This window comes from Dromiciops gliroides, chromosome 4 (assembly GCF_019393635.1).
Source record: "Dromiciops gliroides isolate mDroGli1 chromosome 4, mDroGli1.pri, whole genome shotgun sequence".
NCBI lineage: Eukaryota > Metazoa > Chordata > Mammalia > Microbiotheria > Microbiotheriidae > Dromiciops > Dromiciops gliroides.
The window spans coordinates 245,464,145-245,487,505 of record NC_057864.1 but is presented as its reverse complement, the minus strand read 5'-3'; the positions used below and the strand labels follow the sequence as shown (position 1 = coordinate 245,487,505).

The window sequence follows — 23,361 nt, the reverse complement described above, 5'->3', positions numbered from 1 at the left end:
GTCTTTTATCCCCAGGTATCTGTATACATACATGTGGTGTCCTCCCCCTACCCCTAGACTGTAAGCTCCTTGAAGGCAGGGATTATTTTCACTTCTGTCTTTACATCCCCAGCACTTAGCACAGTGCTAGGCACATAGTAGGTGCTTAATAAATTCATTCAGACTGGAAAGGCTTTGAAGGCAGTCCTAGTAACACTGTGTTATTTGGAGAACCGTCCAAGAATCAATCTAGCTAAGTTTAGAAGGGCTCATTCCCCCTGAGCTTTGTCCATAAGGGTCTTGTCCCCAGTGACTAATTAAACCATCTCCTCAGACACAAAGTAGTTGCAATCTGGATCAGGGGAGGGAATGTCCATAACGAGAAAAATACAGATCCTTGAACTATTGACTTACTAGTAATAATGATCATAATTCTTCATATATACTGCACATGGTAAACTAAATTTGAAAAAAAAACACCACTTAGTGCCTTCTAAGAGGGGCAGCTAGGTGGTGCAGTTGATGGTGCTGGGCCTGGAGTCAGAAAAACATCTTCCTAAATTCAAATCTTGCCTTAGACACTAACTAGCTGTATGACTCTGGGCAAGTCCCTTAACCCTGTCTGCCTCAGTTTCCTCATCTGTAAAATGAGCTGGAGAAGGAAAGGGCAAACCACTACAGTATCCTTGCCAAGAAAACCCTAAATGGGGTAATGAAGGTTGAACACAACTGAACAATAACAACAAAACATTTTCCAATTACATTTTGGGGGGTGGGGGTTAAGGGACTTGCCCAGGGTCACACAGCTAGTAAGTGTATTGTGTCTGAGGTTGGATTTGAACTCAGGTCCTCCTGAATCCAGGGTCGGTGTTCTAGCCACTGCACCACCTAGCTGCCCCTCCAATTACATTTTAATCCGGTCTGGACTGCGCTCTGGAGTTTTGCAGCCTTGGCCTACTAGCGGATTCTTTGACCCCTCTGATCTAGTCCAAAGCCCTCAGCTGACAGGGAAACTGAGGCTCGGACTTGTCCCAAATCTCAGTAAGTGGCAGAGCTGGGATTCATATTCAGCTCCTGTGATTCCGACCATGCTGCCACCCCCCCCCCCTTTCTGTTCCTAAACTGGCTTTGGGCTGGAATCCTGCCTAGCGGTGCCCGCCGGATCCCCCTTCAGCTCGGGCTCACCTGCTCGGCCTCCCGCAGCTGCTCCTCCAGCGCCTCCTGAAGCTCGCGGTGCTGGCTGCGCCTCCGCTCCTCCTCCTCCTGCAGCAGCCGCTCGGCCTGTCTCTGTGCCTCCTGCAGCAGCTCCAGCTCCTGCAGCTTCCTCTCCTTCTCCTCTTGCAGCTGCTGAAGCCGAAGCATCTCCTCCTCCTTGGCCAGCCGGCACCGCTCCCGCTGCTCCCGCTGCTCCCTGCGCTTCTGTTTCAGGTCCTTGTGAAGGGAGCTCTTTCCCTCGGCCTGCAGCCGGATTGCCGTCTGGATCGCTGAGGGGCAGCAAGAGCCGCAGGACTCGGTTAGCGACAGAGGATCCAGGGGCCGAGTGCCGTGAGGGCAACAGGGTGCAGGGTTCAGGGGGGAGACTAAGGCTCAGCGGCCAGGGAGCCTGGGGTCAGGAGGTAGGTCGGCTGAGAGGTCTCACCTACACGGGATGCTCAAGGAAGGAACTACAGAATGGCAAATTTCAGAACCAGAAGGGACCCTGAGACATCATCTTGTACAAATAGCAAGTGGTGCAATGGTTTGAGGGCTAGACCTGGAATCCTGAAGACTTGGGTTCAATTCTGGCCTCAGAGTAGTACAAGCCAGGTCACCTTGGGCAAGTCACTTAACCTCTGTCTGCCTCAGATTCCTTATCTGCAAATGGAGGTGATAATAGCACCTACCTTCCCGGGTCATTGTTAGTATAAAATCAGATAGTTGTAAAATGCCTTGCAAGCCTTAGAGTACTATATAAATTCTTAGGTGGATGAGGAGGAAGGAGAGCAAGAGGAGGAGAGGTAGTAGTAGTGGGGGGGTGGGGGCAGTGGTGGTGGTGGTGGTGGTGATAGTAGTAATAGTAATGATAGTGGTAATAAAAGTGCTTTGTAATCCCTTAAGTGATATATAAATGTTAGCTATTATTATATATCTGTATCCATCCCCTACTTTAAGCCAGTTAAAACTTTATGATGCCCATTTTATAGATGGGGTAACTAAGGACCAGAGAGGCTCCATGATTTTGCCCTGCTAGTAAGTGGCAGAACTGAGGCCAGAATTGCAGTTTCCTGATTGTCATAGTGAGTACTTCTTTCTTTATTACATCACAAAACTGACCTGCTGTCCATTCCTGGCGCTGACGGGTGTCTGAAGCACTCATCTCATACGTTCGTGATGCTGTCTTCACACAGAACATGCAGCGTTTCCCATCCCGGTCAGGTAGCACCTGGTTGGGGGAGATTGTATCATTCCTCCTCACATCACCTTGGTCTAAGTAATGGATCACCCTGGACTGATGCTATGTCAAGTGCTACCTCTTAGGTGAAGACTCCCCTAAGCAGCACAGCCCAAGCTGATCTATTTCTCTCCTGGGCTCCTCTAGTGAGAGTTACCTTTGCATGTTCAGAGGCTCTTAGATCTAAAGCAGGGGTTTATAGACTTTTGCGGGGGGGGGGGGGGGGGGGGAAGGGGGGAAGGTCTTGGATCCCTTTGGCAGTCTGGTGAAACCTGTGAATCCCTTCTCAGAATGTTTTTAAATGCATAAAATTGAATATGTAGGATTACAAAAGAAATCAATGATGTTGAAATAAGTTGGTGGTTTTGTTTTAAAGTTCATGGAAGGGGCAGCTAGGTGGCACAGTGGATAAAGCACCGGCCCTGGATTCAGGAGGACCTGAGTTCAAATTCGGCCTCAGACACTTGACACTTACTAGCTGTGTGACCCTGGGCAAGCCACTTAACTCTCATTGCCCCGCCCAAAAAAAAAAAAAGTTCATAGACCCAGGTTAAGAATCCCCTCATCTATAGCTTGAAGGGGATTTGCCCAGAGACTATCTAATCTAGCCCCTCATTTTACAGATGAGGAAACTGAGTCCCTAAGAGGGGAAGTGATTTGCCCAAGGTCACCTAGCTAGTAAAGTACCATAGGATCAAATTTGAACCTAGGTCCTCTGACTTTCTTTCCCTGTCCTATGCTGTCTCCCTGATATGAATAATAACAGCTTACATTTATATTGCACTTGATGTAAAAGGATGAATGTCTTTCTCTGTCTCCTCCCCCGACAACTTGGTGAGGTAAGTAATAGAATTATCTCTATTTTTTTGTTATCCTCATTTTACATATGAAGAAATAGGCATAGAAACGTTAAGTAATTTTTCTCAGGCTCACATAGCTGGTAAATGTCAGTCAGGATTTGAACTCAGGTCTTTTGCTGAAAGACCAGGGCTTCTTTCCACCATTAATCAATCAATCATTAAACATTTATTAAACATCTAGTATGTTCCAGGCACTGTGCTAAGATACAAAAAGAGGCAAAAACCAGTCTCTGACCTCAAGGGGTTTATAATTTAATGGGGGCAGATGACAAGTAAACAAGTATGTTTATATATATATATATACATATATACAAGTATGTTTATATATATACATATATATATATACATATACATATATACACACACACATATATATGAAAAATGGGAAATAATTAAGTGAGGGAAGGCACCATGACAAATATTCCCCAAATGGATCAGCTTGAGATCTCCTTGAGAACAGGGAGAATATTTTATATTACTTTGTATTGTCCCATAGGGACTAGTAATAGTGCTGGGCACATAGTAAGTACTTTAAGTAGGTACTCAGTTCACATTGAGCTGGTACACCGGAGGGTTTGGTAGCCTTGTCCAATCTAGGCTTTCCCTTGGCCCTGGTCCTCAGATACCGATTTAATTCTCTGCTTTACAGTACTAAGGACAGCTAGGTAGTACAGTGGATAGAGTGCCAGACCTGGAGTCACGAAGACCCAAGTTCGCATCCAGTCTTAGACATTTACTAACTATGTGACCCTGGGCGAGTCACCTAACCCTGTTTGTCTCAGTTTCCTCATTTGTAAAATGAACTAAAGAAGGAAATGGCAAAACCATTTCAGTATCTTTGGGAAGAAAACCTCAAATGGAGTCATGAAGAGTTAGACACGACTGAACAACAACAGTCCTAGTACTGAGATATCCCCAAATCCTTTTCATTCCTCTTCCTTTTAGCACACCGTGCCCACTCCCCCCATTCCTACCCCTAAACAACCCCTTGCCTCCATGTTGGTCCTGAAGATAATCGCTAGCAATTTACGTAGAAGGCAGAATCAGTCCCAGAAAAGACCTCAGAAGCCATCTATTCCAATCCTCTCATTTTACAGAAGAGGCAATTGAGTCCTCAATCCTTTTTTTTCCCCTGCTGGCTCCTCCTCACCTCCACACAGCACTGGGGGTCCAGGAGAATAGTACCCCTCTTTTCCTTACACTCCTCACTCGAGTAGTAACACAGGCTGCCCGGCAATAGCTGGAACCACCGCTCTGCCCAGTTGCGCCTCAGGTGCCCCCTCTTCCACAGGTAGCCCTGCACAGAGAATAGGAGTGCTGTTGAGCACTTGTTGAGCACACTCCAACTCATCCTGGTCAGTACCCTTCCCCTCCCTGGCTCACCTGCTTAAGCACATCTTGGATGAGTTCCTGGTAGACCTCATGGATGGCCATGCTGAGCGTGTCTTGGGCCACACCCCGCAGGCAGCGGCCTGAGTTAATGAGTTCCAGGAATTGCCAGACGCTCAGCCCACCTGGAGATTGGGCCTCCTGGGCCAGCAGTTCTTCTAGCTCCCCAAATCCCAGCTCTAGGCTCATGCTGCTGTGGACCTTCTTCAGTAGATACTCTACCTGGGAGGGTAGGAGAGCCAATGAGAGAGGACAGTCAGGCCGGAGGATACATATAGGGTACCAGGGACTCAGGCAAATAAAGGGCTCAATGTGGAAAGAAGATGCTGGGATACTAAGGGCCAGGGACTCTTCCTGTATACATAGCCCCACTTTGTATATATATTCGTGCTTCATCGAGATAGCTAGAACATTGGACCTGGTGTCAGGAAGACCTTAATTCAAAACCTGCTTCCAAGCCCACCTCAGTTTTTGTCTATCTCAGTTTCATCTATAAAATGGGGATAATAATAGAACCCACCTCCCAGGATAATTGTGAGGATAAAATATGATATTTATTTATTTATTTATTTTGGTGGGGCAATTGGGGCGAAGTGACTTGCTCAGGGTCACACAGCTAGTAAGTGTCAAGTGTCTGAGTCTGGATTTGAACTCAGGTCCTCCTAATTCCAGGGCTGGTGTTCTATCCACTGCGCCACCTAGCTGTCCCCAAAATGTGATATTTATAAAGTGCTTTGGACATTTTAAAGAACTATATAAATGCTAGCTATGATTGGGGCAGCTAGGTGGCACAGTGGATAAAGCACTGGCCTTGGATTCAGGAGGACCTGAGTTCAAATCCAGCCTCAGACACTTGACACTTACTAGCTGTGTGACCCTGGGCAAGTCACTTAATCCTCATTGCCCTGCAAAAAAAAACAAAACAAAACAAATAAATGCTAGCTATGATGATGATGATGATGATTCATTATTATCAAGGGGTTGGACTAAATCATTGGGTTGCTCAGTTGTTTTTCAGTCATGTCCAGCTCTTTGTGACCCCATTTGGGGTTTTCTTGGCAAAGATACCGGAGTGGTTTGTTATTTCCTTCTCTAGCTCATTTGACAGATGAGGAAACAGAGGCAAGCAAGGTTAAGTGACTTGCCCACAGTCACACAGCTAAGTGTCTCAGGCTAGATTTGAACTCAGGAAGATGAGTCTTCCTGACTTCAGACTTGGCACTCTATTCACTCATCTGCCCTAAAATCATAGGATTTTTGACTTATAAATTGGGAGGGACCTCATAAGCCAAGCACTTCATTTTATAGATTAAAAAAAAAACAAAAAACTAAGGCCCAGGGAAGTTAAAAGACTTGCCCAAGGTCACACAAGTAGTAGGCATCACAAGCAGGATTTGAAGCCAGGTCCAACGACATCAAACCCAGTATTCTTGGCATTATACCACAGGACACTCCGTTCTAAGGTTCCTCTGACAATCTATGATTCTATGACTAAGGAGACCCTCCAGCAGACCCAATCCCTCTCAGAGCTCTATTCAGTTTCCTTGTATTTCAACCTGGGTTTCTTTCCTTTTCTGCTTAAAGAAATAATGACAATAAATAGCTTGGGGTATGGGAGTGGGACCTGGAAAGGCCTAATGTGGAAGGTAGGATATGAGCTAAGTCTTGAAGAAAGTCAGGGGTCCTGAGAGGTAGAGGTAGGGAAGGAGAGCATTCCTGCCACTGGGCACAGCCAGTGCACATGCATGGAAGTGAGAGATGGAATGTTGTATGGAAGCAAGTGTGCCAATACTGCCATATAGGAACATATACCACAACTTGTTCGGCCATTTTGACTATTATAAATACCTGAATTAACTACAAAGGACCTATGAAAGAAGATGATGTCTGCATGCAGAGAAAGAACTGATAAATAGTATGTATAGAATAATTTTACACATATATACCTATTTGTGTCTAAGGGTAGCCATCTCTAGGGCAGGGGGTGGGGCGGTGGGAGGGATGGGGAGGAGGGAAGGAAAAAACCAGAAAGTTACATGATAACTTTGTTACATATTTAAAGCAATAGCAAGTTGTACATAATAGATTTCAGTTTCACATACAATCATTTTTTTGAAATGCTTGCATTATTTCATAAATTAAAAAAAATTTAAAGTTATCTTATGCTGTGGCTAGAATCTTCATTTCCATCTAACCTAAAAATGCAGAAGGCATTAAGGGATGCCAGAAAATAGTTCTTGTTTAGTTCTTTGAGAATAAATGAAAGATAGACAAAAATTACTGCTGTGTAAGAGAACACATGGAGGCCAGTAATTCCTAAGACAGGAAGTTACCATAGCTGGAGCTAAGAAGACTGGAATTCAAATCCTGTGTCAGATACTTAGCCCCTGGGGAAATCACTTAACCTTTCTCAGCCTTGGTTTTTTCATCTATAAAATGGAGATAATAATAGCACCTACTTCACCGGTAATTAGGAAGGACCAAATGAGATGATCTATGTAAACAGCTTTGTAAATCTCAGAACACTATGCTAAAGTTAGCTATGATGATGGAATTTATATTTGATCCACGAGGTAGCAGGTTTTTCTTGAGTTGGGGAAAGGAGAAAATGAGTTTTATGATAATCACTCTGGGAGTTGTGTGGCATATATATCAGAGAGAGAAGATATTGAGGCAAGAGAAATGATTGGGAAGCTACTGTGAGAATTTGCAAGCTAGCCTTTCCACTCTAGCAATCTGGCAGCCCCAGTACTCTCCTGAAATTGCTCTCTTTAAGGTCTCGGCCGGCCTCCTCACTGCCACATCTAATGGCCCTTTTTTCAGTGCTCATTCTCCCTGGCCTCTCTGTAGCATTTGGCTACAAGTCCCCTCCTTCAGAAATAACCTCTCCTTCCCTCTGAGATGACCTCCAATTTAGCCCATTCATATGTCTTATCTGTACATAGTTGTTCACACGTTGTCTCCCCATTGAACTGTGAGTCCCTTGAAAATAGGGACCACTTTTTGCCTTTCATTGTGTCTCTGGCACTTAGCATGGTGCTGGGCACATAGGAGGCCCTTCATAAAGGCTTGACTTATAAGGCATGCTTTAATATGTCAGTGCCACCCCCTCCACCCCCACCATTATCTCTGACTAATCTTTCTGTTTCCTTTCCCCTCCAATTCCTCAAGTGTGAGTAACCCCCAGAGCGCTCTCAGTGGACATCTTCACTTCTTTTTTGGTAACCTCAACCACTCCCATGCTTCAGTTATCACCTCTATGCAGATGACAATGAGCAGTAAGGTGACTCAGTGCATAGAGCTCTGGGCCTGGGGTCAGGAAGACTCATCTTCTTCTTTTTTTTTTTTTTTTAGTGAGGCAATTGGGGTTAAGTGACTTGCCCAGGGTCACACAGCTAGTAAGTGTTAAGTGTCTGAGGTCGGATTTGAACTCAGGTACTCCTGACTCCAGGGTTGGTGTTTTATCCACTGCGCCACCTAGCTGCCCTAAGACTCATCTTCTTGAGTTCAAATCCAACCTCAGATACTTGCTAGCCATTCGACCCTGGGCAAGTCCCTTAATCCTGTTGGCCTCAGTTCCTCATCTGTCAAATGAGCTGGAGAAGGAAATGGCAAATGACTCCAGTATCTCTACCAAGAAAACCCCACATGGGGTCACAAAGAGTTGAACACAACTAATGACTGAACAACATGAAGATCAGTCTGCCTCTGAATCCTCTGAACTTCTGCTTCAAACTCAAATATTCAAAAGTAGTCCTATCATCTATCCCCCCAAACCTGCCCTTCCTCCTCATTTCCCTATTTCTGCTAGTTGTACTGTTGTCCCAATCACTTGGGCTTAAACCTTGGAGTCATCTCTGGCTTTTTCATCTCTTATAAATCCAACCAGTTGATAAGTCCTGTTAATTCTACCTCACAACATCTCATATCTGTTCCCTCCATTCTATTTCCTCCTCTCATGACCTCTTCACTGAGCTGTTGCAAATACCTCTTGGCCACTTGTCTTGCTCCTCTAATCTCTTCCCTTTCCAGGCCAAGCTAGGTGGCCCAGGGGATAAAGTGTTGAACTATAGTAAAAAAGACTCATCTTCCTGAGTTCAGATCTTATCTCAGACTGTGTGACCCTGGGCAAGTCACTTCATCTTGTTTACCTCAGTGGCTGACCTCATAGCTAATGGTTAGCCAGTCAGTCAGCAAGCATCTATCAGACATTGATAATGTACCAGGCATTGTGCTAAACACGCACTGTGGATACAAAGAAAGGCAAAGGGGCAGCTAGGTGGCACAGTGGATAAAGCACCGGCCCTGGATTCAGGAGGACCTGAGTTCAAATTTGGCCTCAGACATTTGACACTTACTAGCTGTGTGACCCTGGGAAAGTCACTTAACCTTCATTGCCCCGCAAAAAACAAACACAAAGAAAGGCAAAAACAGCCCTTCCCTCAAAGAGTTACATTCTGTCTGGGAGACAGACATGAGAATAAATACACACATGATTTGAACAGAGTGGATGGAAAGCCATCTCAGAGCAAAAGGCACTACCAACAGCTAAAGCCTTCAGCAGAGAGTGGGATGTGAGCTGAGTCTTAAAGAAAGCAGAAACTTAAGAGGCAGCTGTAAGGAGAGAGATCATAGCAGGATTGAGGACCAGCCAGGACAAAGGTGCGGAGGCCAGAGATGAAGCATAATGTGGGAGGAAAGCAAATAGGCCAGTGTTGCTGGTTTGTTGTAGAATGCATTGGGAGGAGTAAGTAGCAAAAGTTTGGAAAGGCAGGAGGAAGTATGTTTTTATTAGTTTTTTTCCTTTCCAAAATCTTATTTATTTATTTTTAACATCCTTTTTCTTTTTTTTTTTAAATTTTAAGTTCCAAATTCTCTCCCTCCCTATAGCCCTTCCCCCACCCACTGAGAAGGCAAGCAATATGATACAATTATAAATATGTGAAAACATGCAAACAGGAAGTAGATAGGTTTTTAATAAATTTATGTTAAAGTGTTGAAAGTTAAAACTGGAAAGGACCTTAGAGATCCTATCATCTGACCCCCCTCGTGTTACAAGAAAGGAAACTGAGGCCCTTAAGGGGGGAAGTGACTTGTCCAAGATCATACAATAGAGTTTGCAACAGCTGGGACCTCAGCCCACTTAGTCTCTTTTTCCATTACATCAAGCTACCTCTTGGAAGGAAGACGAGGGGACTGGGGGTAACAGGGTAAGGGAGGGTGGGGCGCAGGGAAGGACCAAGAAAGCTTCTTGCAGAAGAACAGGAAGTGGTTGGGCTACACGTATCCTGCTGCTGCGCACAAAGTTGCTGATGATTTCGGGGCAGGTCATAGAGAACCACTTAATATCTTCAGTCTGGTCCCTTTCTGGTGACAACTCTGGTCAGTAGGTGTTTGATTAGAAACCCACCTTGTTCCCCTCAAACCTAGCCCCACCCTACCCCATCCTAACACAAAGGCCTAGCACCACCCATGACCTATCCAGTAGCTTTTGGTTAAAAAAAAAAAAAAAGCAATACTGATATAGTTGGGAAAAAATGTAGATTAGGGAGATAGAGTAACCACTCTGCCACTAATTACTATGCCAATCAGTCAATAAGCATTTGTGAAGCACCTACTGTGTGTCAGGTACTGCACTAGGTGCTGGGAATACAAAGAAAGGCTAAAGACAGTCCCTGCTCTCAAGGAACTCACAGTCTAAGGAGGGCAACAATCTGGAAACAGCTGATGTACAAACAAGATATAGATGGGATAAACTGGGAATAATCAATAGAGGGAATGCATTAGCGTTCAAGGCAATCAAGATAGGCTTTCTGTAGAAGGTGGAATTTTAGCTAGAAACTGAAATAAGACAGGAGGTGGAGAAGAGGAAAGAGAGCATTGCAGGCATGGAGCATAGCTGGTGAAAAGGCCCGGAGAAGGGGGTAGCTAGGTGGCATAAAGTGGATAAAGCACCAGCCCTGGATTCAGGAGGACTTGAGTTCAAATCCGGCATCAGACACTTGACACTTACTAGCTGTGTGACCCTGGGCAAGTCACTTAACCTCAATTGCCTCACCAAAAGAAAGAAAGAAAGAAAGAGAGAGAGAGAGAGAGAGAGAGAAAGAAAGGAAGAAAGAAAAGGCCCAGAGTCTGGAGATGGAAATGTCTTGTGGCAGGAACACCAAGAAGGTCATTGTCACTGGAAGTCAGAGTATGTGGGGGTGAGTAAGGTATAGGAAGCCTGGAAAAGCTAAGAGGGGGGCCAGGGTGTGAAGGCTTTGAATGCTGAACAAAGGATTTTTTTTTTTTACTTGATTCCAGAGGTGCAAGGGAATCAGTGGAGTTTATTGAACAGAGGGATGATATTGTCAGATCTGTGCTTTGGGAAGATATTTTGATGGCCAAGTGGAAGATGGATTGGAATGGGGAGAGGCAGGGAGATTTTGAGCAAGTTGTTTCATGAAGTTAGTTCAGTCAGCACTGCTAATGTGTCAGGCACTGTGCCAAGCACTGATGATACAAAAAAGGGGAGGGGACAAAAACAGCTCTGACCTCAAGGAGCTCACAGTCTGTCTGGGGGAAACAGACATGAAAATAAATGAAGATATCCATAGTATATACAGAGTGGATGGAAAGTCATCTCAGAGGGAAAGGCATTACTAACAACTAGGAGGGACTGGGGTGGTGGTGGGGAAATCCTCTTGCAGAAGGCAATATTTGAGCTGAGTCTTTTTAAAAAAATATTTATTGTTTTTTTTGTTTTGGTTTGGTTTTTTGTGGGGTTTTTGGTTTTTTGGGGGTTTTTGCGGGGCAATGGGGGCTAAGTGACTTGCCCAGGGTCACACAGCTAGCAAGTGTCAAGTGTCTGAGGCCAGATTTGAACTCAGGTACTCCTGAATCCAGGGTCAGTGCTTTATCCACTGCGCCATCTAGCTGCCCCCTGAGCTGAGTCTTAAAGAACGCTGGTGAAACTAAGAGGCAGAGGTGAGGAGGGAGTGCATATCAGGTATGGGGGACAGCCAGGACAAAGGTGTGGAGACTGGAAATGAAGCGCAGAGTATGAGGAAAGCAAATAGGCCAGTGTATTCACTAGACCTTATCTTCCATGTAGAACCAACATTAGGAGTTTGGGCCAAATGGTCTCTGAGGCTCCTTTGAACTCTTAACATTTTAGGATTTGAAGAGCATTAAATAATTGAAGGGTAGCTAAGTGGCACAGTACATAGAACCCTGGGTGTGGAGTCAAGAAGACTCATCTTCTGAGTTGAAATCTGGCCTCAGACACTTACTGGCTGGGTGACCCTGGGCAAGTCACTTTACACTGTTGGCCTCAGTCTCCTCATGTGTAAAATGAGCTGGAGAAGAAAATGACCAATCACTCCAGTATCTTTGCCAAGAAAACCCCCCAAAGGGGTCACAAAGTCAGACATGACTAAAAAGTCACTAAACAAAAATAATTAAAGGTCTGTCCTACGAAAAAGGAATTAGACTTATTTTGTGAAACAGAAGGCAGAACTAGAACCAATGGGTAGAAGTTACAGGGAAGTAGATTTTATAAACATCTGAGAAAATAAATTTTTTTTTCTAAAGAGAAGATCTGATTAGTCACCAGTCTCCTGAATAAACTGCAGTGGCTTCCTATTCCCTCTGAGATCAAGTGTAAACTCCTCTGCTTGGCATTTAGTTTTGGTCTCCAATCCATCCTATACTATTGTCATTGTGATTTTCTTTCTTTCTTTCTTTTTTTTTGCAGGGCAATTGGGGTTAAATGACTTGCCCAGGGTCACATAGCTAGTAAATGTTAAGTGTCTGAGGCCGGATTTGAACTCAGGTACTCCTGAATCCAGGGCGGGTGCTCTATCCACTGCACCATCTAGCTGCCCCTGTGATTTTCTTTAATCACAGATCTCACCATGTGACTTCCCTTCTCAATCAACTGTACTGGCTTCTCATTGCCTCGAGGTACCAAATAGCAAATTCCTCTGTTTAGCTTTTAGAGCCCTGTACAATGTGTCCCCAACCCATCTCTCCAGCCTCATTTCCAGAGGGACATGCTCCCACTGTTGAGTGTGCAATCCAGACATCATTGGCCTTTTCTCCATCACACATACACACACACTCCATCTCCAGTCTCTATGCCCTAGTTGTCCCAGGTGCCTAAAATTTACTCCCATCTTACCTCCCTTCCTTTAAGACTTAGTTCAAGAGTGTGTGTGTGTGTATGTGTGCATGATACAGTGGATAGAGTACCAGGCCTGGAATCAGGAAGACTAAACTTTTCAAGTTCAAATTTAGCCTCATACACACGTTGTATCGTATTGTAGCGTATCATGTTGTGTCTTGTCATGTCACATATCATATTATATAATAGATCACATCCTATAATATTATATATGTATATATGCATGTATATACATACACAGTGTGTATACATATAAACACACACACATACATATATCGCTAGGTGGTGCAGTGGCTAGAATGCTGGGCCTGGAGTCAAGAAGATTGTCTTCCTGAGTTTAAATCTGTCCTCAGACGCTAACTAGCTGTATGACCCTGGGTAAATCACTTATCCCTGTTTGCCTCAGTTTCCTCATCAACAAAATGGACTGGAGAAGGAAATGGCAACCCACTCCAGTATCTTTGCCAAGAAAACCCCAAATGGGATAATGAAGAGTCAGATACAACTGAGGAGATTAGAACAGCAAGTGGTTAATTGTGACAATTTAGTGAACCACACTGACTCCATCTTGTGCCTCTATTCTGGAGCTAGCTCACTTTCCTTTCTATTCAGTTATGGGTCTAATCCAACTTCTATTCTGTGAGAAAATGTTATTCAACTGTGGGAATTGGAAGGAAGCTTATTGTATTGTTTTTTGTTTTGTTTTTGGTTAGGCAATTGGGGTTAAGTGATTTGCCCAGGGTCACACAGCTAGTAAGTGTCAAGTGTCTGAGGCCAGATTTGAACTCAGGTATTCCTGACTCCAGGGTTGATGCGCTATCCACTGCACCACCTAGCTGCCCCTGTTGTATTGTTTGAAGCTAATCCTGTATGGCTGGGAAGCTGGACCACCTCTACCTGCTCCTTAGAGACTCTTAACCAAGGACCCAAGTTATGCTGACTAGAAACCCAGTCAGACCCAAAGACTGATGCGAGGAGCTTTCTCACAGTTATACATCTCAATCCACCCCATGTCTTATCTGAAAACTGGCCCCATACTGATCAAGCAGTTACTGTTTCCATGTCCCTTTGATTGTTTACAGACTCTTTGGGGAGAGTGGGACACCTTCTTTTCTGAATTCAGGGAATTGTATCTATTCAGTCTCCCCTTTCCAACTTGGAAAGTCCCTAATCTTTGCTCCAATTAGAAATCAGATTACCTAATCTTGTATTGTTTCCTTTTTAACTAATTATCCTTATCTGATTAATTATTTTTAAGGTATAAAAGTCTGTCTCCCACTGTATTTGGGGTCTGGGCCTAAGCTGAGGAAGGGACCTGGTCCTGGTTTGTCAGGCAATCGGCATGCGTTGCTTAATAAATTGATATGCTCAGGAGATCGAACCTTTGTGTGTTTTTTTCCCAGTCATTTCATCTTCAACTCGCCACAGATTAAGAAGTGGGAAAGCCTTTGTGCAGCTGAGACTTGAAGGAACCCAGGGAAATCTGGAAGAAGAGTTGAGGAGGTAGAACGTTCCAGGCACTCAGGACAGCCAGGAAAAATGACCTGAGCCAGGAGCTAGAGCATCATGTGAGAGGAAGAGCCATCAGGCCAGTGTCACTGTATTACAAAATATGTGGAGGGGAGTAAGGTGTATGGAGACCGGAAAGGCAGAAAGGAGCTAAGTTAGGGAGGGCTTTGAATGCCAAGAAGAGCGTTTGATCATGGGGCAATAGGGAGCCATAGAAGTTTGTTGAATAAGGGAGGAGGGGATGGTGTGGTCAGATCAGACCTGTGTTTTAGGAATATAATTTGACAGCTAAGTGGAGGACCTATAATGGAGATTCCATGACTTATCTCACTTAGGGGCAAGGATTTGTGGTATTGTCAGAAGCTAGAACTTCCTGACTTCAAGACCAGCTCTCTAACCATGAGCTTGTACTACCTCTCTACCATAGGATCACAAATTCAGAGCTGAAAGAACCTCAGGAGCCACCTAGCCCATACCTCTCTCGATTTTACAGATGAGTAAAATGAGGCTCAACTGCTTGCCCAATATCACTCATCTAGGAAGTGTCTATGGCTCGATGTGAACCCAGGTCCTCCAGATTCCAAGTCTAGCACTCAATTCATTAGGAAATGCTGAATATACTTGTATTTTCTTTTCTTTTCTTTTTTTTGGAGGGTGGGGCAATGAGAGTTAAATGACTTGCCCAGGGTCACACATCTAATAAGTGTCAAGTTTCTGGGACTAAATTTGAACTCAGGTCCTCCTGACTCCAGGGCCAGTGCTTTAGCCACTGTGCCACCTAGCTGCCCCCTGTATTTTCTAATTTTAAAAATTAAACTTTCTTTTCTTTTCTTAAAGATCTATCCTCTTTTTCTTCCCCCTTCTCAATGAGGAAGAAAGAAAAACAAAACATCTGTTACAAACATGTACAGTCAAGTAAAACAAATTCCTGTTTGGCCATGCCCAGAAAAATATGTCTCAGTCTGTACTTTGAATCTATCACCTCTCTATCAGGATATACCCTGTATTTTCCAAGGGACCAGATGACCACCCCAAATTCGCTCCCCTCCCACTTTCTGCTTCTGTGAATACTTGTTCAGTGGGTGCTCTCTCTCAGAATGCCCTTACTCATCCTTCCTACTCTCCATTTCTACCAGCTGAAATCTGATACCACTGAAATGCTTCTAGTGCCACTTCCTCCACAAAAGCTATCTTGATCCGCTCAACCAGAAGTGAATGTTCCCCCTTCTGGGCTCCCACAATTCTTTGTTTAATAGCTCACCAAAGCATTTTTGAGTTTTACTCAAAAAAGCAATTTCCTCAATGGAATCAAGGAGGGGCAGTAACTCGCCCACCTGGCAACCCAGCTAAAATTCGGTGGAGTCTTATTTGAACCCACATCTCCTCATTCTAAGCCCAGTACTCCTGACACCACACCAGGATGCCCATCCTACTTTCCTTTGCATACAAAATGTCTGAATTTGCAGCACAGTTTTTTGGTTTGTTTGTTTTTTGGTTTTTTTTGTGGACATGTCTCACTTTCTCACAGACTACTAAAGTCTAGTATCTTTGTATCTCTTGAAATGTTCTGCATAGAGTAGGTGGTCAACAGATGTTGAATTGGGTTAAGCTAAAGCCAAACTTTTTTTTTTTTTTTGGTGAGGCAACTGGGGTTAAGTGACTTGCCCAGGGTCACACAGCTAGTAAATGTTAAGTGTCTGAGGCTGGATTTGAACTCAGGTCCTCCTGACTCCAGGGCCGGTGCTCTATCCACTGCACTACCTAGCTTCCCCTAAAGCCTAGCTTTTTAATCAGTGATCACGAGGAGGGGGAAATTCTTAAAAGGCACAAAGAGGGAGAGAGATGGGACAGATAGGGTGAGGCTAGTACAAGACAGAGAGGATCAGAAGCAAGTTCATTGTCAGTGCCTTCTTTGTCATCCTATATAAATTAGGGGGGTGATTTCTTAGATAGAGATCTTTCTCTCGAATTGAGTGATTCTTGAAAAGAGCAGGGACCTATTTTATCCCAGGGGGCCACTGTATGAGAATCCAGATTCTCTGACTCAGGCTAGTATTCTTTAGTAGGGCTCATCTATCTGTCCTTATTCCAAGTGCAGTGTATAATAAACATTATTATTGTTTTACATGGACCTGTGGTTTAATTGGTATGGTGAAGGGTAGGGGAGAAAACCCATTTTACCAATGTGGATAACTTCCTGCAGGGCAATTGAGAGTCTTAGAAAGTTCCTTGGGGCATGGAGTGACTAAGTGTTTTTCCCAGGATCACACGGTGTATATGCATATGTATAGATGTATGTATATACATACATATAATGTTTGTGTATATATATACAATCCTTCCTCCATTCAGCTGTCAAGAGGAGGGGGAAATTAATCTATGTCCTGCCCTGAGTCAATAAATGCCAATGATTACCTATTTACCTCCAACATTAAATATATAATTGTCTGGCAGCTAGGTAACATAAAGTGCTAGACCTAGACCTGGAGTCAGGAAGACCTGAGTTCCAATATGGCCTCTGACACTTATTAGTTATGAGTCGCTGGGCAAGTCACTTAACTTCTGTCTACCTGAACCTTTATCTGGAAAATGGAGATAACAATAGCATCTACCTCCCGGGGTTGTTGTGAGGATAAAATGAGATGATTTTTGTAAAGTATTTTGCAAACCTTAAAGTGGTGTATAGTAGTATTATTGTTCTTATTATTAGGGTCAACTGAGTAGTACAAAGAATAGCGTGCTAGGTTTGGAGTCAGGAAGATCTGAGTTCAAATCTGGACTCAGACACTTAGTAGCTGTGTGACCCTGGGCAAGTCTTTGTTGTTGTTTGGTAGTTTCTGTTGTGCCTAACTCCTCATGACCCCATTTGGGGTTTTCTTGGCAAAGATAACTGGAATTGGGGACAGCTAGGTGGTGCAGTGGATAAAGCACCAGCCCTGGATTCAGGAGGATCTGAGTTCAAATCCAGCCTCAGACACTTGACACTTACTAGCTATGTGACCCTGAGCAAGTCACTTAACCCTCACTGCCCTGCAAAAAAAAAAAAAAGATAACTGGAGTAGTTTGCCATTTCCTTCTTCAGCTCATTTTACAGATGAGGAAACTGAGACAAAAAGGGTTAAGTGACTTGCCCAGGATCACACAGCTAGAAAATGTCAGAGACCGAATTTGAACTCAGGAAGATGAGTCTTCCTGATTCCAGGCCTGGTGCTCTATCCACTGTACCAACTAGCTGCCCCTGGGCAAGTCACTTAACTCCTATTTGTTTCAGTTCCTCATCTGTAAAATGGGGGTACAATGGAGAAGGAAATGACAAATCATGCAGCAACTTTGTCAAGCCGACCTTATTTGTCCCGAGTCTCAGAGAGTTGGACACAACTGAACAAGAACATCATCATCGTCGTCATTGTCATCACCATATTCAAAGTCCTTTATAACCTTACCTCCCCCTGCCTTTCCAGTCTTCTTACACCTCACCCCCATGTGATCCAGTAACCTTAGCCTCTTTGCTGTTTTTCACACCAGATCCTTCTAACTCCAGACATTTTCAGTGGTGCTCCCTCACGCCTGGAATCCTTTTCCTCCACATCGCTACCTCTTAGCTTCCCAGGCTTTTTTCAAATTTCAGCTAAACTCTGTCTACATCCCCTTTAATGCTGGGGCCTTCCTCTCTGTTGATTATTTCCAATTTATTCTGTCTCGAGCTTGTTTGCACATATGTGTGTACATGTTTTCTCTCCCTTTAGACTGAATTTATTGAGATGTGAGCTCAATGAAATTTGCTTTGTGTGTGTATGTACAATATTCCCTGTGCTTAGCACAGTGTCTAGCATATAGCAAGTGCCTAATAAATGCTTTTTAACGGATTGTTTCTCTACAAACATTATAGAACATCAATAATATATATGATTTGGAAAATAACTCCACTTGAGTCTCTTCTAGGATTTTCTAAAAATTTTTCTTTTAAAAAAAGCTTTCTCATTAACATTTATGAGGAAGGCTAGAATCTATAGTGTTGTAGAAATAGTGCTAGATGGAGAGTCAAGAGAGACCTGAGTTCAAATCCTACTCCTGACACTTATTAACTGTGTGATCATGGGTAAGTCCCTTACCTCTCTGAGGCTCAGATTTATCATCTTCAAGATGGAGATAATACTACATATGGTACTTCTCTTGGATGGTTGTTGTGAGGGTCAAATTAAATGATGTATCTAAAGTATTTTGTAAACCTTAGATCACTATGTAAATGTCACTCATGTCAACTACCCTACTCAACTTTCTTCTTTTTTTTTTCCTACTCAACTTTCTAAGGAGGAAAGGACAGTAGAAGAAATATTTCTGTCATCTATAACAAAAAGGAAATTCTTTTACTAGTCTTCAGAAACCTTTCATTTTCTCTCTTGACCTGGTTCCTTAAGTAAAAATAATATAGATGGTTTTACCTCTCCCCACTTTGTGATAGAACTAATATCCACCAGCATTTTCCCACAACATGGCTGGAATCCTCCTCCCCCTTTCTTCTTCAAACAAGAATTAGTCTTCCCTAAAAGGAAATGGCAGCTACGTGGATAGAGTGGCAGGTCTGGAGTCAGGAAGACTTATTTTTGTGAGTTCAAATCTGGCCTCAGACACTTACTAGCTTTGTGACACTGAGCAAATCACTTAACCCTGTTTACCTCTGTTTCCTTATCTGTCAAATGAACCGGAGAAGGAAATGGCAAACCATTCCAGTGTCTTTGCCAAGAAAATCCTGAAGAGTTGTACATGATTCAACAACAACAACAACAACAAAGGAAACAAATCTATCCCAAGACTTGAGTGGCCCCAGATTTCTTGATTACCTACAGGCATAAAAAAAAATCTCTGCTGTATAAAGTTGGGGCCTCCTTTGAAGTTGGTCGATTTATGAAGATCACTTAAGTCACTATGCCCTTCATCATATCCTGCTCTCATGAGTAGATGTTTTTTCCATATAGAGATGAAGGGGACCTCTTATAAAGAAATTAAGTGCCACCACTTCCTTATTGCATATCCTTGCTGGTTTAGGGAAAAGCAAACATCTTTTTGTTAAATGTTCGATGACTTTTGAGTGCCTCATTTTGTCCCAGCACTGAACCTGAACTAAGAGAGGACTGGCAGTAGAAAGACCTCCAACATCAGTGCTACCCCACATACTTAATCCTCTTTTATTTAATCCCATTTTACTCATCCTTTTCTGTAATGCCAGACCAGCTTTTTTTGTGTATGGTCCTCTCTCTAGTAGGTATTCCATTGCTAATCATTCCTCATCCTCTTTTCTACTTCCAAACTTTTCTGCATAAATTAATCAAGCTGTTTGGTGAGATGGGAGATAAAAGATACCATAGAACATACTGACTCCAAAAGGAGCTCACTCTAAAAGGAGGTAGTTTCAAATCTGGGCTTGGCTACTTCATCACCTCTATGACCTTGGACAAGTCACTTAATTTATCTGAGTCTCAGTTTATATATCTGTAAAATGATGATCTCTCAAGTCCCTTCCAATTCTAAACCCCATAATAGTATACTCCTAGAACATAAGTGAACAAAATATTCATAGTTGCTTTATTGGAAAGGTAAGAAGGTAGTGAAGGGCTTTAAATATCAGAAGTTTATACTTGATCGTAGAAGTAATAGGGCTGCTAGGTGGCGCAGTGGATGGAGTGCTGGGCCTGGAGTCAGAAAGACCTGAGTAAAAATCAGGCTTCAGACATTAGCTGTGTGACCCTGGGCAAGTCACTTATCCCTCTTTACCTCAGTTTCCTCATCTGTAAAATGAGCTGGAGAAGGCAAACTACTCCAATATCTCTGCCAAGAAAACCCCAAATGCAGTCACAAAGAGTCAGACGTGACTGAAATGACTGAACAACAGAAGTAATAGGAAGCCACCATAATTGATTTGGGTAGGGAAGTGACATGGTTGGTCCTATCCATTAGAAAAATCACTTGGGTAACTAAGCAGAAGATGGACTAGAATGCATTTGCAAACAAATAACTAGGAATAACTCATATCTCTAACAATTAAAGATTGGGGGCGGATAAAGGATGGCATATTAACATAATGGAATATTACTGCCCCATAAAAATGTCCAAATATGAAAAGTACAAAGACACATAGAAGAAAGACTTATGAAGGAGTATGGATCAAAGGAAGAGGAATTAGGAGACATACACAAAGACAGACTCTATATGTACAAAAACTGCCATGGAAATAAGACTTTTTTTTTTTTTTTTTTAGTGAGGCAATTGGGGTTAAGTGACTTGCCCAGGGTCACACAGCTAGTAAGTGTTAAGTGTCTGAGGCTGGATTTGAACTCAGGTACTCTTGACTCCAGGGCCAGTGCTCTATCCACTGCACCACCTAGCTGCCCCAGAAATAAGACTTTTAAACCTACATAACTGAAAAAAAAATGATCCAAAAGGCTCATGGGATCCTAGATTTAGAGTTAGAAGAGGCCTCTGAGGCCAATGCCCTCCTTTTACAGATGAGAAAAGTACAAGCCTTAGACAATGGCTGTGTGAGTCTGGGCAAGTTACTCAACCTCTCTGTGCCTTATTTTCTTCATCTGTAAAGTGAACAGGTTAGAAGGCCTCTGAGGTTCCTACCAGCCCTAAAACTATGATCTAATCCTGGTTCTAAGTGAGCTCTTGTTTTGATAATGTTTAGTTATATATGTCTATACATGCATTTTATCACATGACTTGCCTGAGGTTACATAGCAAAATATAAATTCACTTAGAGCTTACCATTTTATTGGAGACTGTATTTCTGATTTTATTTGAAACTGTATGGTGCTCTGTAAATGTGAGTTAAACTGTTGCAATTGGTATTAAATTTATAAGGAAAGTCATTAAAGAAATGCCCCAGGCCAAATGCAGTTAATGGCAGATTTGACTAGTCCTGAGTAGGCCTCCTTGCCTCCCAGTACACCAAGGGCCTGAAATTCCAATCACAGCCCTCCTTTCCTTTGCAGGAAGGGCCTCTGCCCTCTTTTAAAATGTAAATACCAGGGCCAAGGTTAACCCTTTAATAACAATAATAACTGATGGTTTGGCTTGTAAAAACACTTGACTGTGTTAGTTATCTCCTTTGAGCCTGGCTAAGGTATGATTATCCTCACTTTACAGATATGGAAACTAGTTAAGGGACTTTCCTGGATCACACTGCTAATATGTGACAGAGGTGAGATTCAGCCCAAGACCTTCCTGATTTCAAGTCCAGTACTCCCAATTATGTCACCATGTGATTTGGGTGTTAGAAGCAAAGAAGAAAAAAAAAAAAAGGAAAGAAACAAGCATTTATTAAGCACCTACTATGTGCCGGGCACTGTGCTGAGTGCTTTACAAATATTCTTGTTTGATCCTCTCAATAACCCTGGGAGGTAGATGCTATTATTCTTCTTATTTTACAGTTGAGGAAACCAAGGCAGGCAGAAGTTAAGTGACTTGCCCAGGGTCACATAGACAGTAGGTATCTGAGGTGGGATTTGAACTCAGGTCTTCCTAAATCCTGACTCCGGGCCCCTTCCCTCCCCTTACCTCATCAGGTACCATGACGAGGGGATACTTGTCCTCAGACAGGAAGTTGAAGAGGCACCAGAGTCGAAAAGCATCCTGATTGGACAACGTGCTATTCCCATTTCGGTTGGGCTGATAGTTCTTCTTAGCCGTAAGAGTCCAGCACAGTTCATCAAAATGCTCCTTGACAAAAGCCCCCTCTTCCACCTGGGATCAGAGCCAAGATGTCAGCTCAGTCTCGGGTTTACTGGGTTCCCATCATGATCCCAAACTTGGTCTCAACTTGATTTACCCTGCCAAGCCCTCAGGGTAGCCCCCTGAGCTGTTGAGTCCAAACCCTGCAGCTGAGAAGCCCTATCCCAGCCAAGGGGAGAGAGAAGACAAAAGCTCAGGGGAATCTAGGGGAAGCTGAGGAAGAAGGCTTAGTAAGGAGATGCGGATGAAACTGAGTCAAGTTGATGAAAGTGGATGTGTAGCAGTGAGAAGGTAGATGAGCAGGGTTTGGGGTAGTAGGTTGGGAGATGTAAGAGACGGATTCAGTTAAGGAGGAAAGTTAGGAATGGCAATTTGGTGGCCAGAGTAACCCGCAGTGGGTTGGAGGATAAGGAGGAAGGATAGAAATGTCAAGGGAATTGGAGGGTGGGAGGGGAGGGAGTTGGGATGGATTCAGGAAGTCGCAGTTTGGGAACCAGGGCAATGGAGAGTAGATAGGGCTGGGGTCAATGAGGGAAAGAGATAGATGGAGGTGGCATCTAGGTGGGGAGAGGTTCAAAAATGGTTAAAAGAGGTGGGTCTAAGGGCAGGGGTGAGGGCCAGGGCTTGGCTCTCACCTTGTCCAGGATGTACTTGTTGAGGTAGGGCATGTAACCCTGGCTGGAGACTGGGCCATCGTCATCATCCCGAAAGTGCTCTTCCAGGGCCACAGGGTCATGGGGGATGTGCAGCACCGTGTACAAGTTGTGGGACAAGACCTGGGGGAAAGGTCATTGTTTTAATCTTCCAGTCCTCAAACAACACTATGCCAAAGGTTCCCGTTCCAGCCCATTGTTCACAGGACTGTGTTGGCCAAGCATGGGAAAGGCCCTCCTCCCCTCGACTCCTGACAAGGGCTACCAAGGTCCCAAGGCCACTTGGATGAAAGTACAAAAAGGTGCTTAGGAAGATCATAGGTTGCTAAAATGACAGGTCAAAGGGACCCAGGTGGGGCCTCAATCCAGAGCCCCCAGGCTTAGCCTGGCTTCTATCAAACACTCATTGTTTCTCCAGCAGTATTTCCACACCCAGATGTGTGTGTACCTGGAATTCTGCCTGCAGGGACTATCAGGTTGGTGCACCCCCAGAAAGACCTAAAGGTGAATATAGAAGAAGGTCCAGGGAAGTACAATTCAAATGATCAAAGGGGGTAGGCTTCCGGGATGGACCTAGAAGAGGCATTTTGATGCAGTGGGAAAAGAAACTGGCTGGGGAACCTGGAGACACTAGTAGGACGGTCC

The 23,361-nt window shown here is 43.7% G+C and overlaps 1 protein-coding gene across 3 annotated transcripts in view; it reads right to left on the bottom strand.

Annotated features, from left to right (window-relative positions):
• The window catches only part of DEF6 (DEF6 guanine nucleotide exchange factor), a 42,556-nt gene that overhangs the window by 7,698 nt on the left and 11,497 nt on the right, over positions 1-23,361 (bottom strand). The window contains exons 2-7 of one of the 3 annotated variants that reach the window (XM_043999948.1): positions 22,699-22,839; positions 21,890-22,075; positions 4,654-4,881; positions 4,421-4,567; positions 2,293-2,401; positions 1,165-1,463 (exon numbers count right to left, since the gene is read on the bottom strand). In XM_043999948.1, the coding sequence (XP_043855883.1) occupies positions 1,165-1,463; positions 2,293-2,401; positions 4,421-4,567; positions 4,654-4,881; positions 21,890-22,075; positions 22,699-22,839 (1,110 nt within the window). The remainder of the gene's footprint in view (positions 1-1,164; positions 1,464-2,292; positions 2,402-4,420; positions 4,568-4,653; positions 4,882-21,889; positions 22,076-22,698; positions 22,840-23,361) is intronic. The other 2 variants (XM_043999949.1, XM_043999950.1) reach the window with 2 other exon arrangements.